The 13,198-nt window shown below is 40.2% G+C and overlaps 1 protein-coding gene across 6 annotated transcripts in view; it reads right to left on the bottom strand.

The window, feature by feature from the left end:
• Positions 1-13,198, bottom strand: part of swm (Zinc finger protein swm) — a 108,958-nt gene that overhangs the window by 66,247 nt on the left and 29,513 nt on the right. For 4 of the 6 annotated variants that reach the window (XM_045769259.2, XM_045769266.2, XM_045769267.2 and 1 more), the window contains exons 8-10: positions 11,171-11,376; positions 6,740-6,949; positions 6,179-6,310 (exon numbers count right to left, since the gene is read on the bottom strand). In XM_045769259.2, coding sequence (XP_045625215.1) covers positions 6,179-6,310; positions 6,740-6,949; positions 11,171-11,376 — 548 coding nt within the window. The remainder of the gene's footprint in view (positions 1-6,178; positions 6,311-6,739; positions 6,950-11,170; positions 11,377-13,198) is intronic. The other 2 variants (XM_045769261.2, XM_045769265.2) reach the window with 1 other exon arrangement.

The raw sequence follows: 13,198 nt of genomic DNA, 5'->3' as shown, positions 1-13,198 counted from the left end.
TTCCCCCCTGTGTTTTCGCCAGTGCGCTCGCGGCTAACTACTCTCCACTTCACACACTCTTGCGGGTGGGCAATTACCTATATTAAACATTCATATGCATATGTCCGTGTAGAGAATTTTATTGCGATTCCAATGATACCAAAATTACCGATGTAGGACAAATGTAGGCTTCGCAACCATTAAGAGAGTGGAAACATTTTGTTGCTGTTTGGCGCTCTCGGCGAGTGATCTGCATAGTTTTTTATTTGGTGTTGATACTCCTTATGCTTGGGCGGCATTTTATAGGTATGCTCTTATAGACAATTTCATTGCGAACACAGTGATACCAAATTTAAATACGTGCGCCTTCAATTATTGTCAGGACAGTCAAAAGAGTGTACACTTTTTCGGTCTTACGCGTAGGCGCGCGAAGTGCCGAAAGCATCTAGGGTATTGATTTTTTTTGAGCGCCGAGAGCGCGAAAGTGTTAATTCACAAAAAAAAAAAAAAATATTTGTTTGGCCTTTACTTCCAACATTAGATGATACTAACCAATTATAGAAAGGCAGATATATATCCTTTTTGTATTTCTTTTAAGCACTGAAATTCACACCCGTTTAACATGACGGCTTGATGATAAGCATAAAAAATGTATTCGTAATTTTTCTTTTAATATTGTTCAAATTCCTTTCCTGATCATGAAACACAAAAATATAAAAAAATCCACTTACTGTGGCTGCAGTAAAGCATAGAAGTTGCATGACCATGTCATAAAATCATGGTCACTCATATAGGAGACTCCTAAAGCCGGTCGTACGGCAGATTCAAGACCAATGAGTTGCAACATTTTTTTTTTTTTACTATTTTTATTAATATATTTAATTTGTTTTCTTGTTTTTCCTTATCTTATGCACATGGATGTCATTTATGTTTTGTACACAGTAGAATGTGTGTTGCTAATAAGTATGCCAAACGTGTCACTAATGTGTCCACTACAAATGTTTATCGTCATAATAATACTTGTTCAATATTCACTTCATAAACACTATTTACACTAACACACACCAACCCGTTCTCGCACTTGCTTATAGTCAATATTGGCTTATTTAATAAGTGCATATGTGACATACTAATTGATTGTAAATATTTTAGTTTACCTTGAAAAGCTTCATAGAAAACATCGACCTCACCTAACCTTAGTATGTTAAGATAAGCATCTTATTGCTTCTTATTTACAATTATTACTTAACCTATACTGTTGATAGGTTAAATAATAATTGTAAATGTAGTATATATACTACAAGTTCAATTTCATTTATTGAGGTAATGAAATACATCTCAAAAGGATAGAGTAGCTTAGGCTATTTCTATTCTCGTCTAATTTAAGTCCCTCAAGGGGCTCACAAATCCATACAGTACAAAATTACACTATACTACACACTCAGTACTGTACTTCACAGGTGGTGATAATTACCGAAAAACTCAATGGTGCACAAGGCAACTTTGCACTCTGTGCACCAGGTACATACTAATTTCCACTACTACTGTCTTCTTTGTGCGCGCGCTTTTGACAATGCACTAACACATACCTTATGCAAGTCTGTCTGTACCTATTATATAACTAAGCTTGTGTAGTGAAAAATAGCCTTTGCAACCATGTCTGTTAGGAGCAGTGCGAGGCATTGTTGGCATAAAAACTTTCCTTGCAACATTTCACTCCTGGCCAAACTTGACAAGTAACAGCGACAACAGAGCAAGACTAAAATTACGGATCGGTGGTTTCTTGCCTGATTTCACCAAATACATGTTGAAACATTCCATTCACCTGGACTGTATGGGTCTCGAACCGTGGACCCCACATGTGAGTGCCCTGGAAAGTTCTGGAAACTTTCCTTTTCAAGACTACGGCCTCACACGAGTGGGGTCCACAGTTCGAGACCCATACAGTCCATGTGAATGGAATGTTTATTTCCACAGAAGTGTGGATGGCAATTTACATGTTGAAACATTTCAGCACAGTTACATCCACCACATCCCACATGTAAGTCATCGTAGCCCAGCTTTAAGAGCGTCCTCAGTGGCCGTGCAGTGCAAAGTTCTACCCAATGACCAAATGTGTCTTCTTAGAAGCCGTGGTAGCCCAACTGTGGGAGCATCCTCCGTGGCCTCACAGTCGAGAGTTGCACCCAAAGACTGAATCATCATCTTTAACCGTCAGTAGTTTCAAAGCGTTACATATAACAGAGTGCTGGGTAAACGGGGCACCACAAGCGTAGGTCTCGTCCTGTATCTACACTTAGGTAATTACATGAAAAACAATTTCCTGGTCCACTTTACAGTTTTCTGCACCCATTCCTCAGAGCCTACCATCATGTCACATTTATCCATACTCTCTTATTTATATTTTGGTCGATATGATTTACACAATTTGGTCGATATGATTTACCTTGTGCTGCAAAGTTCTGTTTGCCACTGTCTACCATGTCACCAGTACAAATCATTGTCAACATTTTCACTTCTTATGTCTTTCCAACGCACTGATCAAATTTTGTCGCTTTTCTCAGCCAACATCTGAAACACCTGTACCAGACACTGGCATTTCTTTCTGTCACTTACCTGTGCCACAGACTCCAGTCTTATGTTCAAGCAGCAACAAAGTTAGCAAGGGGCTGGTATAATAACTAAGTATCCAAAATGTGCCCCTTGTTCAGCAGTGATTCAATTAGCGTCTTTACCACACTGCCTGAAAATCCATGAGGATTATCCACTGGGTATGTCTATGTTGGTAACGTAATATAATATCACATACTGTATTTGCATTGCCTTCACAACTGTGAAGGCATTCACAGTTGTGGTAGCAATCAGTCACAGTTTGTAAACAGCATGAGTTTGTTTACAAACCAAGGCTTGTTCACCAAGGCCACCATCTGGAAGGACGGAAGCCAAGAATCTGAACCGTATTACTCCCGTACTGATCGTCTAGATGCTGCAGGAGGGGGTGGGGATATTTATGGGAAAGTCCGGTGTGGGGATGGAGAGGGGTAGGATGTAGCAAAGATGGGGGAGCTGAGGAGTGGATCAGGCATGACCACAGCCAGTCTGCCTGCTACCCAGCCATTCAAAAAAAAGAAAAAAACTGAACCCACCAATGTCATTGAACCCAGAAAAAAGCGTTGAATGTAATTAATTAAACACCAGTTTCTGGGTACGCCCTGGAGACTCCCTGAGGCTATTCAACCTGATATAGTGCTATACAGTATGTTGAGGTTATCAGTCACAGAGTCTTTAAGCTTACAGGAAAGGATGGGGGAGGGGACCACGAATCGGAACCTGGTCCCCTCAGAGAGGCGCAGGTAATAATGGTCTATGAACACTTTACACTTAAAGTATGTCATACTTGCCATCGACCCGGGGAAGAACCCTAGAAAGGTAGGCGAATCAAGAGAGACCACTGTTAAAATATGCAAGCTACATCCTCAAAATGGCAAAAGAACTCCCCCAGAAAAAAAAAAAGCAACACGTCACCCAACTAGCCCCCTCCTCATTAGCATTACAGAGCCGGCCTGGGTGGGCCGATAACCCACCACTCCAGTTCTTGAACTGATGTGCTGGTGGTCAGTCATCTGTGGCCTCAAGTTCCTGTTCTGGATTTTTGCCTTGAGGGGCTGTTCTTACACGTGTGTTGTGCAGTGGCCAGGTGTATTGAGTGTACTAGGAGCTGCACATGCCTAGGGACCCCTTCCCTAGGTACTCCATAAGTACAGTACTGCCCTTGCATTTCAGGGTTATCTTCCCTGGGGTATTTGGGATTCACTCCTCATTAGAGGGCTTCCTCGCTTGGGGGTTGTCCTCACTCTGAGGTAGGCTGGGGGTCTTGGGCTGTCAGTCTTGCCCCGGGTTGAAGAGTGCTTGTTTGCTGGTGGTGCACACTGCAGCTGGACAGCCTGCATTACTATTACACGGCAGTCAATGTTTCTCTCTAGCTGCTTGTTTCCTAGTTGCGTGATTTTGGGGGTTTCTTTAGTTTTTCTTCTGGCATTTTGCGTCTAAGACGGGACACCACAAGCGTAGCTCTCATCCTGTAACTACACAATAGGTAATTACGCTTACCTAAGTTGTTGTAATTGAATTGCTGCGGTAATCTTAATTGCTTGTTGTTGGGAACCCACAACAAGCAATTCAGGAACCCAAAAAGAACTGCAACACCCCACCTGCCACACCCAAGGAGCCCCCCCAGACCCCCCTACACAATGCCAACCATGCCACCCAAAACCTCCCTCCCCCCACCTCTCACCCCAACTACCCTCTGCTTCCCCATCCCTTGGCCTTCCTCCTACCCTAAGCAAGCCTAAGTACAATGCTCGCTGGGAGGATGTTGAATAACTGAAGACCTCTGATGTTTATGCAGTGTTATCTGATTGTGCCCATGGCATCTCTGTTCTTCACAGGTTCTATTCTGCATTTCCTCCCATATCATTCACTCCAGTATGATACTATTATGGTGCAAATTTGGGACCTGGCCCTCCAGTACTTTCCATGTATGTATTATTTGATAAGTCTCTCATCTCCTTACTAGAAAGTGCATTTTGAGAGCATTTAGACAATCCCAATAAATTAGGTCTTTATCGTGTCTATGAATGCCGAACATGTTAGTTTAACTCATTATGCATCACATACCCATGTTGTGGTTGGTACTGGAAAGGGGTTACAAAGGCATATAATGGGCTCAGCAACTGAACCCCACAATTCATTTAGCTAAGCAAGTTACAATCTTGAGCTAGTTACAAAATTCAATGCACATTGTCACAACAATGGGCTCCGGACCGACCACAAGCAACTGACATATGTGGAGAGCTAGTGTCACAATTGATATGTTTGTCCTGCACACCGCCCCTCATCCAATGGGCAGCGGTGGATAGGTTACAATCACTTAGTTACTACCTACAGTTAGCAAACTAGGGGATATTTGGCCAAGACTTCTAGCAGATTGTTTTAAATGAAAAATTTACACAGTTCTTGAACATTTGTCATAGAATTGTCTCTGAATTCACATATCTTTTCGCACTCCATCACACAGTGACGGAGGGTGTGCGAATAATTTTGTTGACACAGTTTACATTTGGTCAGGTCTACATCAGCAGATAATGAAAATTCCCAGAGATACTTGTAACAGAGTCTAAGCCGAGCAGTAGTAACATCTAGAAGTCTGCCGATTTTATTGGATGAACCATAGATGTGTGGCTCCTTTTGCATGATAGTATGATGATAGATGGAATTACTGGTGTCGATTTCACGTTGCCTCAGGTCTACAAAATTTTGTTGAAGTTCTTGATGTACTACTGCTCTCCAGATAATAACAACTAGATAATTGTTGTGATGGCAAAGGCTCCACATCCCAGGCAGGGTGAGACATATGGGCAAGTCTCCTTTAAGCACCCATTGCCTCTATTCACCTAGCAGTGATTAGAAACCTGGTTGTTAGTCGACTGTTGTGGATGACATCCTGGGAAATGGTCGATTGCTGCATATATTCAAGGTATACTCGAATTTCCCGCAAATGCCACAAGGCATTGAATGAGGAAAATATCCGGAAGGCTACACATGAAATATGCAGCAAGGCAAAGAAACTACTGGTGCGGTAGAGCCACAAGGCTACTGCAATGAGTGGGCAGGAAGGTCCCAGAGTCCAAAAAAAGGGTTAACACTTGAAGTCCTGGTTACCTGGTTGATACCTGGTTGATGGGGTTCTGGGAGTTCTTCTACTCCCCAAGCCCGGCCCGAGGCCAGGCTTGACTTGTGACAGTTTGGTCCACCAGGCTGTTGCTTGGAGCGGCCCGCAGGCCCACATACACACCACAGCCCGGTTGGTCCGGCACTCCTTGGAGGAATAAATCTAGTTTCCTCTTGAAGATGTCCACGGTTGTTCCAACAATATTTCTTATGCTTGCCAACGAGTGGGTTCACGCCCAAACATGGTAACGACATCTATGGCAAAAAATGACAACTCAACTGTTTCCACCGTCAAAATGGCAAGGCAAACCCCCCAGTCAAATGAGCTACATTCACAGCTAAACCTTGAATTGACTCTGAAATCGTCAGACATTTCTGAGCCCAAACAAGAAGGTGGAAGGGAAGAAGACCAGGTACTATTTGTACAGTTATCAGTACTCAAAATACCTGACAAAAAGAATTAACTTACCTGTGGATTATGCCAAAATAGTTTGATAAATCTGTTGTTGAGAACTGCCTCAGTACTACGATAAGCAGCATTGGCCTCCGAGTGGCTATTGAAGGTGACTAAGGCATTTTCTGGGTTTCCTTCATGATGAACCTGTTTTGACGAGAAATTTCTTATAGAACAAAGAAAAGAAATGGAAATATTCAATAATGAGGCCATAACTTACTTGTAAATACAACACTCACTACACAGTAGCAAATAAATTTGAAATAATTTTGCATTGCAATGTACTGTATATACCAGGGTCACTAATATACTTGTAGCACACCTCTATGCTACTGCTTTATTACTTTACAAATACTTATCAGTAATGTTGAAAATAACATGTTAGTCTTAGGCCTATTCATTCCATGTACTGGTACACCATTAAAAAGTTACTGCTAACAACATCCCTGGAGTGGCCTTACTTAACGTTCATGTATAGTACGATACACTAGAACAAAATAAAGTATATATTTTCCATTAAAGCATTCTAAAAGAATAATGGCACAAATAGCAGAATAGGTGAAAATTAAGTATTACCTGTATATTAACTACTGTCCCAAACTTTGCAAAATGATCATTAAGGTGAGCTATAGTGTTGAGACCTGGAGGAATCTTCCTGAGCTCCAACGTGCAGCTATCAAGGTCAGGACGTCCAGGTTTTTGAATCACAGATAAATTATGAGGAAGGGGAACAGCTGGACCCAGTCGCTTTGCTAAGGATGGACGAACACCACCACCACCACACTGCTGGAGACACAAAAATTATTAATTGTTAATTTGAATGATGCCTAAAGAATATTTTGAGAACTCCATTCATCAGCAGCATTAAAGCCTATAATTAGGTTTTGCAACCATATGAATGTTGTACATTTTTTCACACCACTCCATAGTCTTGACTCGTACATATGTCCACCTAATGCCTATTTCAAATGTAACTGGCTTCTTACCGTGGGAAATTTCCTTAACCCTTAATGCTCGGGTATTTATTTAGGAATTATCTCCGGTGTGTGTGATTTTGGGGCAAAATTAAATTTATGAAATTAAAGAAAATAAAGTCAAATTTTTGAAAAAATAAGCAAAGAATTATAGGGGCTATAGAGAGGATATAGTTTGATTAACCCTTAAACTGTGCATGGTGTATATATATACGCCATGAGTAACATGTCCCATGGTGTGCATGGCGTATATATATGCCATAGGGTGCCCGGAACGATTCAAATGGCCCGCGGCTACACGGGGTTCACATTAGCTTCCTCAGGGCTCTTGTAAACAGACGCCATTTAAAAAAAAAATCTTGGGCAATATTCTCAGGTGTGAGAGCTACAGTACTGTTGGAGCAACCAAGGCTAGTGCACACAGCATGAGCGAACAACATTGCTGTTCAGCTTGTGACCACAGCATCGCCGAAAAATGTCAATAAATATATAATTGCTATTATTTAGCGATGACAATATTATAGATGACCCCTGACTGTGATCAAAATAACCAGGGTTGTGATAATAGCAGGATTGTTGTAATAATTAGCGCTATGGGAGGAGTGATGCTGAGGGACAGAGGGAAATTGCATCGTTTACTGACTGTGTGGTCACCTGTTATTGTCTGCATTCACCATACCAGGTCAGTGGTTCTCTATGGTGAACACAAATGTAGATATGTATATATAATGTGTGTCTTAGTGTAATAACAGCAAAAGGATTATGTTGGGAGGAGCCATTTGGGTGATGGAGGTGACATTGTCTGCATGATTTGTCTGGCTGTGTAGAGGGTGGCCACTATGCTCTTTGGGCACTCTACAAGCTTAGAGTGTACAGTTACGGTGCATACAACATGTAGATACTTATATATAATGTGTGTATATAGTGTAATAACACTGCAAACAGTATTGTTGGGGGAAAAAGTTTAGTGCGTGTGACCTTGAATGAGTGAGGGAACCACCAGCTGACTGTGTGTAGACTCTTAGTGCCTGAACTAACTATATCAGCTTAGCTGTACAGTTTTGGTGAACAAAATATATACATACTTATATATAACGTCTGTATATAGTGTAATACCACAAACGGTATTGTTGGGGGAGAAAGTTTAGTGCGTGTGACCTTGAATGAGTGAGGGAGCCGCCAGCTGACTGTGTGTGTAGCGACGACTCTTAGTGTCTGAACTAACTATATCATCTTAGTTGTACAGTTGTGGTGAACAAAACATGTAGATTCTTATATAATACACACTACTGAATAATATTACTGCAAAAAAACTGAGAAAAAATCAATCAGAGACATTGAAATAATTAAGTGATAATTTCTTTGTGGCAACTCCCACCTGTCAGCGCGGGTGACGTTGACCGGTTCTGATGCCCGCTCTGTCAATGCCCACTTTTTGCCAGACTTCCTCGGTCTATTGCGCCCAAAATATGTCACCTACGATTTTTTTTTATTTTGCCCATACTCAGGGAACACAAATTAACATTTTTAGAAGACGAAATAATTTTTTAGAATTTTGTTTTCTTGCGCACAGGGGTGTAAATGTCCTCAGGACCCCTTAGCAGTGGAAGGGTTAAAAGGAACTACAAGCATACAAGATCTTCTATAATATACAAACCTACTCCATGTGAACTATTTACCCTATCATATCTATGTAGATTATCTTGAGGTTATCTTGAGATGATTTCGGGGCTTTTTTTTTTTTTTTTTTTTTTTTTAGTGTCCCCGCGGCCCGGTCCTCGACCAGGCCTCCACCCCCAGGAAGCAACCCGTGACAGCTGACTAACACCCAGGTACCTATTTTACTGCTAGGTAACAGGGGCATAGGGTGAAAGAAACTCTGCCCATTGTTTCTCGCCGGCGCCTGGGATCGAACCCAGGACCACAGGATCACAAGTCCCGCGTGCTGTCCGCCCGGCCGACCGGCTCCCTATTATATAGATTATATTCTGGAACAATATCCAAATCTTACTATCCAAGAGTTCCCCTGCATGGGTTTCTGTGAAGGTTCCAAATACTGTGTTTGATTCGGTAAGAGTCAAATGACCATTCATTTATGAACAGTACAGGTACTTTGTTTTGTGCTCTTGTTGTTAGTCCTTGTATGTTGGCAAAAATAAATGAGGTTACTATATTTGGGATAATTTGATGGGAGATATGTCTGGCAATTCCATTATGTGTGGGCATATCAGATTTGTTCTCACCAGTATTGACTGTTGCAGGGTTGTTGCCCAACGTATTTATATTTCAGTTGTGGGGTGTAATTGCATTAGATTCTGGTATGCAAGTGGGTCTTGTTCCATACTCACTCTCTCTGTTCCACCTTTTGAAACCTCTTTTGTCTGGGTATAAAAAAAAATTACTAGACTTTCCTCCAAAGTCATTTTCTTGTTTACCACACTTTATGTAGCATTTTGTGCCTTTCACGTGAAAGTATGGGCAGTTTCTTGACTTTCCTCCAAAGTCATTTTCTTGTTTGCCACACTTTATGTAGCATTTTGTGCCTTTCACGTGAAAGTATGGGCAGTTGAGATCATAGCATTTTCAGTCCTCGAGTCAGGTTCCTCACATGTCTGGACAGAAAAACCTACATGTTGGTCCAAAGTGACATTTTCCTCTCCTAAATATATTTAGACATTTTCTGGGATTGTGGTAGTTGCATTCTAATCCCTTTCTATTTCCAGAATATCTGTCTGCAAATGCCCTTTACATAGAATTTGCAGATGTCTGTTTCTGGTCTCTCTCTCTCTCTCTCTCTCTTTAACAATGTCTGTTGTAATGTCTGCATCTGTTCAACTGTCAGTGCTGTCTGTTACACTGTCTCATCTACTGTCATCCTTTTCGAGCATATTGAATCAGAGTTTACAACTTCCTGAATATCTAGTTCAGTTTCCTCCCTGAAACTTGGAGGACAGGATAGTCTTGGCTCCTGTTCCATTATTATTTGTTTCCCACTCTTCCTGGATGGCTGATAAGCTTCCAATGAATGAAATTTTGTGGTCATGGTACAGGTATCGAGAAGTTATTTTAATATATTCCAAGTTGGCAAATCATTGTTGTATAGATTTGTTGAAATCATTGTGTAGGTTTCAAGGCTTCAGTTTTTTTGTTTTTGTTTTTAAACCCAGCAGTGGTTTCTTTTGACCCCACTGACTTTCCGGATGACTTACCCCAGCGAGGTAGCGCATTGTTACAGCTCCCTGCGCTTCTGTGATAGGAAGGGGGGGGGTTAGGTTCTGGCTTTCGTCCCCAGTAGGCCTAAGAACTATACGGCTGATAGACTTGGTAGATGGGAACCATCTAGGTGTATAACTTCAGATTGCAATAAGGGGCTTCCCAGAGAAACTGTATTTTATTAAAAATAATATACAGTGAGCATATTAGTGACCAATATATCTGTACTTAATGATGTTCTCCATATTTTGTGATATAAATTCTACTATTGACAATCTAACATAATTACACTGATAAATCAACCTCTCATCCTGCCGTGAGACACCCCCCACCTGGAGATTGCTTTACGAGTGAACAGAACTTGATGCCTTCATTGTGACTTCACTGTTTCATTATTACAGCCAAAGTAACTTAAAAAATATAATTCTAATTTTCCTATGACCAGTATAGAACATTGTACACTTTAACAATATATGGCAAAATTTGGGGAAATTTGTTTGTTCTTGTGAAGAGAGGGAATGCCTCGTTAAATACTTGTGCAGTGCCGGGTTAAGCAGTGTCTGCTTGCCAGATCTTTAACAAATACATTTCTGGTAGTGTATGTTTATTTTCTGCAATCTCTTATTTCATAAACCCTATTGCAACCCACTATCAATAACTGAATAATGTATTATCTTAAATCAAACACAAGAAAAGTACACCAAATTCAAATTCATGAAGAAAATGACTATCTCTCACAATATCATTCTTAAATTTGTCATGATAGACATTTAGACATTTTGATCACCAGGATTAAATTGTAATCAATACTTGTACTCACCCCCATGTGACCTCCATTATTTACGGGAACATTTATTAGTTCCCGTGACGTGCTATTGGGCAGAAGTGGAGGTGGAGCTGAAAATCTTGGACCCACACTAGCTCCTCTGCCTGGCCCACCATTACCACCATAATAGGGCCCTGTGTTAGTGTTGGTTTGACCAACCCAAAGACTTGGATCACGGGGAGTGTATTCACCTGTAGATACTAAAAAATAAAAATATTACAAATTGGATAAATATTATTCAAGTATGAATCTATTAATAATACAAATGACTGACTCTACATGAATAACATTTACTGGCATACTGTATTATTAAACCTGCAAAACATCTCTCAATAAAATGCACAAATGTAAGAATGAGATTCAAAATCAACTTTCACTTATAGAGCTTTTAAAATATATGCTGCCAGAAGATGGATAAGCCAGTCATAGTACTGGTTAGGCACGACAGACCTGTGTTTTATGTAAATGATCGAAAATCATAAGTTTCAAACTTGTGAAGTAACATTATTAAAGAATTAGTAATGGTAATGTCTTCTCACAGACATAATAATATAGGATAAACCCCACACTTGTGTATTTGTGAAATTTACGTAAGGAATTTACATAAAGTCTTTCGCACTCTCTCGGGTGCTTTGTCGATGTCTGAGTGCGAGTGATTGGGACTAGACTTACATCTCAATGTCTAATGAGGCCACTATCCTGGGTCCAGTCCTCTTATTCTTTTTACCCGCCTAACCATGTCACCTCTATTTCCAACTTCTGAAGTATCTGCAGTAATGTCTTCTACGGAATTATGGTCATGTGTCCTTTCTGTAGTCCTGCTATTCTGAAAACTGGAGTTATTAATAGAGGTGTTCACCTGGATGCTATCCCTCGTAACCCTATCAATAACCGAAGGAATGTGTCCACTGAGACTGCTTTCATTCATTCATTTATTGAGATTTCACTCAAAATAATTATCCCTAGTAAAGCTATCCTCCAAAGTAAAGCTTTTATTGCCAGAGAAAGTATTCAAAGTATTTATTAGAACCCCTTCCACTACTCTTCTATTTCTAATATTATTACTTTTATATATTATTTCACATTTCTTAAAATAAATATTGTGATTCTTTTCCCAACTATGGTTTGCTTCAGCCTTGTTACCAGCCATGATTCAACATTCTTATTTTCTTCAATTTCGATCTCAAGATTTTACTATTTCCCCCCCCCCCCCCCCAAGTAAACTTCATTACAATCTCCTACTTAATATATAAACCCCACCCGGATTTCCATCCTCTTCTACTCTATTAATCCTTTCCCTAATTGTATTTAGGTAATTGAAAACTATTTTATGCTTTTCTTAACAGTGCTGTAGCAAACCATAGTTGGGAAAAGCATCACAATATTGATTTTAAGAAATGTGAAATAATCTATAGAAGTAATAATATTAGAAAAAGAAGGGTAAAAATGGATTTTTTTTTATATTAAAATGATTCTGAGTGAATTAAAATTATATGTCAATAAATGGATGAATGAAAGCAGTGCCATTAGCAGAGTTCCTTGGGGTCTGGACAGATTACAAGGGATAGTATCCAGATGAACACATCTATTAATAACTCCAGTTCTCAGAATAGCAGGATTACAGAAAGGATACATGACCATAATTCTGTAGTAGACATTACCGCAGATACTTCAGAAGTTAGAAGTAGAGGTGATGTAGTCATGCGGTCAAAAAGAATAAGGGGACTGGACCCAGGATAGCGGCCTCATTAGAAGCTGAAATGCAAGTCTCATCCCAATCACACACACAGACCTTGACAAAGCACTCGGAAGAGTGTGAAAGACTTGGTGTAAATTCCATACATAATAATTCATGTTGATGTTTACAGATGCTGAGAACTGAAGAGGACAGAAGGTGCTTCACGAAACCCTTAACAAACCTCACGGTGGGCAAATAAGTAGCTGCTGGAATTCAAAGTAAGTGTAAAGTAATGAAAATGGCTAAGAGGGATAGATGACTTGTATTTAACTACACCATAAGAA

This window comes from Procambarus clarkii, chromosome 68, assembly GCF_040958095.1.
Source record: "Procambarus clarkii isolate CNS0578487 chromosome 68, FALCON_Pclarkii_2.0, whole genome shotgun sequence".
Lineage (NCBI taxonomy): Eukaryota > Metazoa > Arthropoda > Malacostraca > Decapoda > Cambaridae > Procambarus > Procambarus clarkii.
This window is presented reverse-complemented; position numbering and strand designations above follow the sequence as displayed.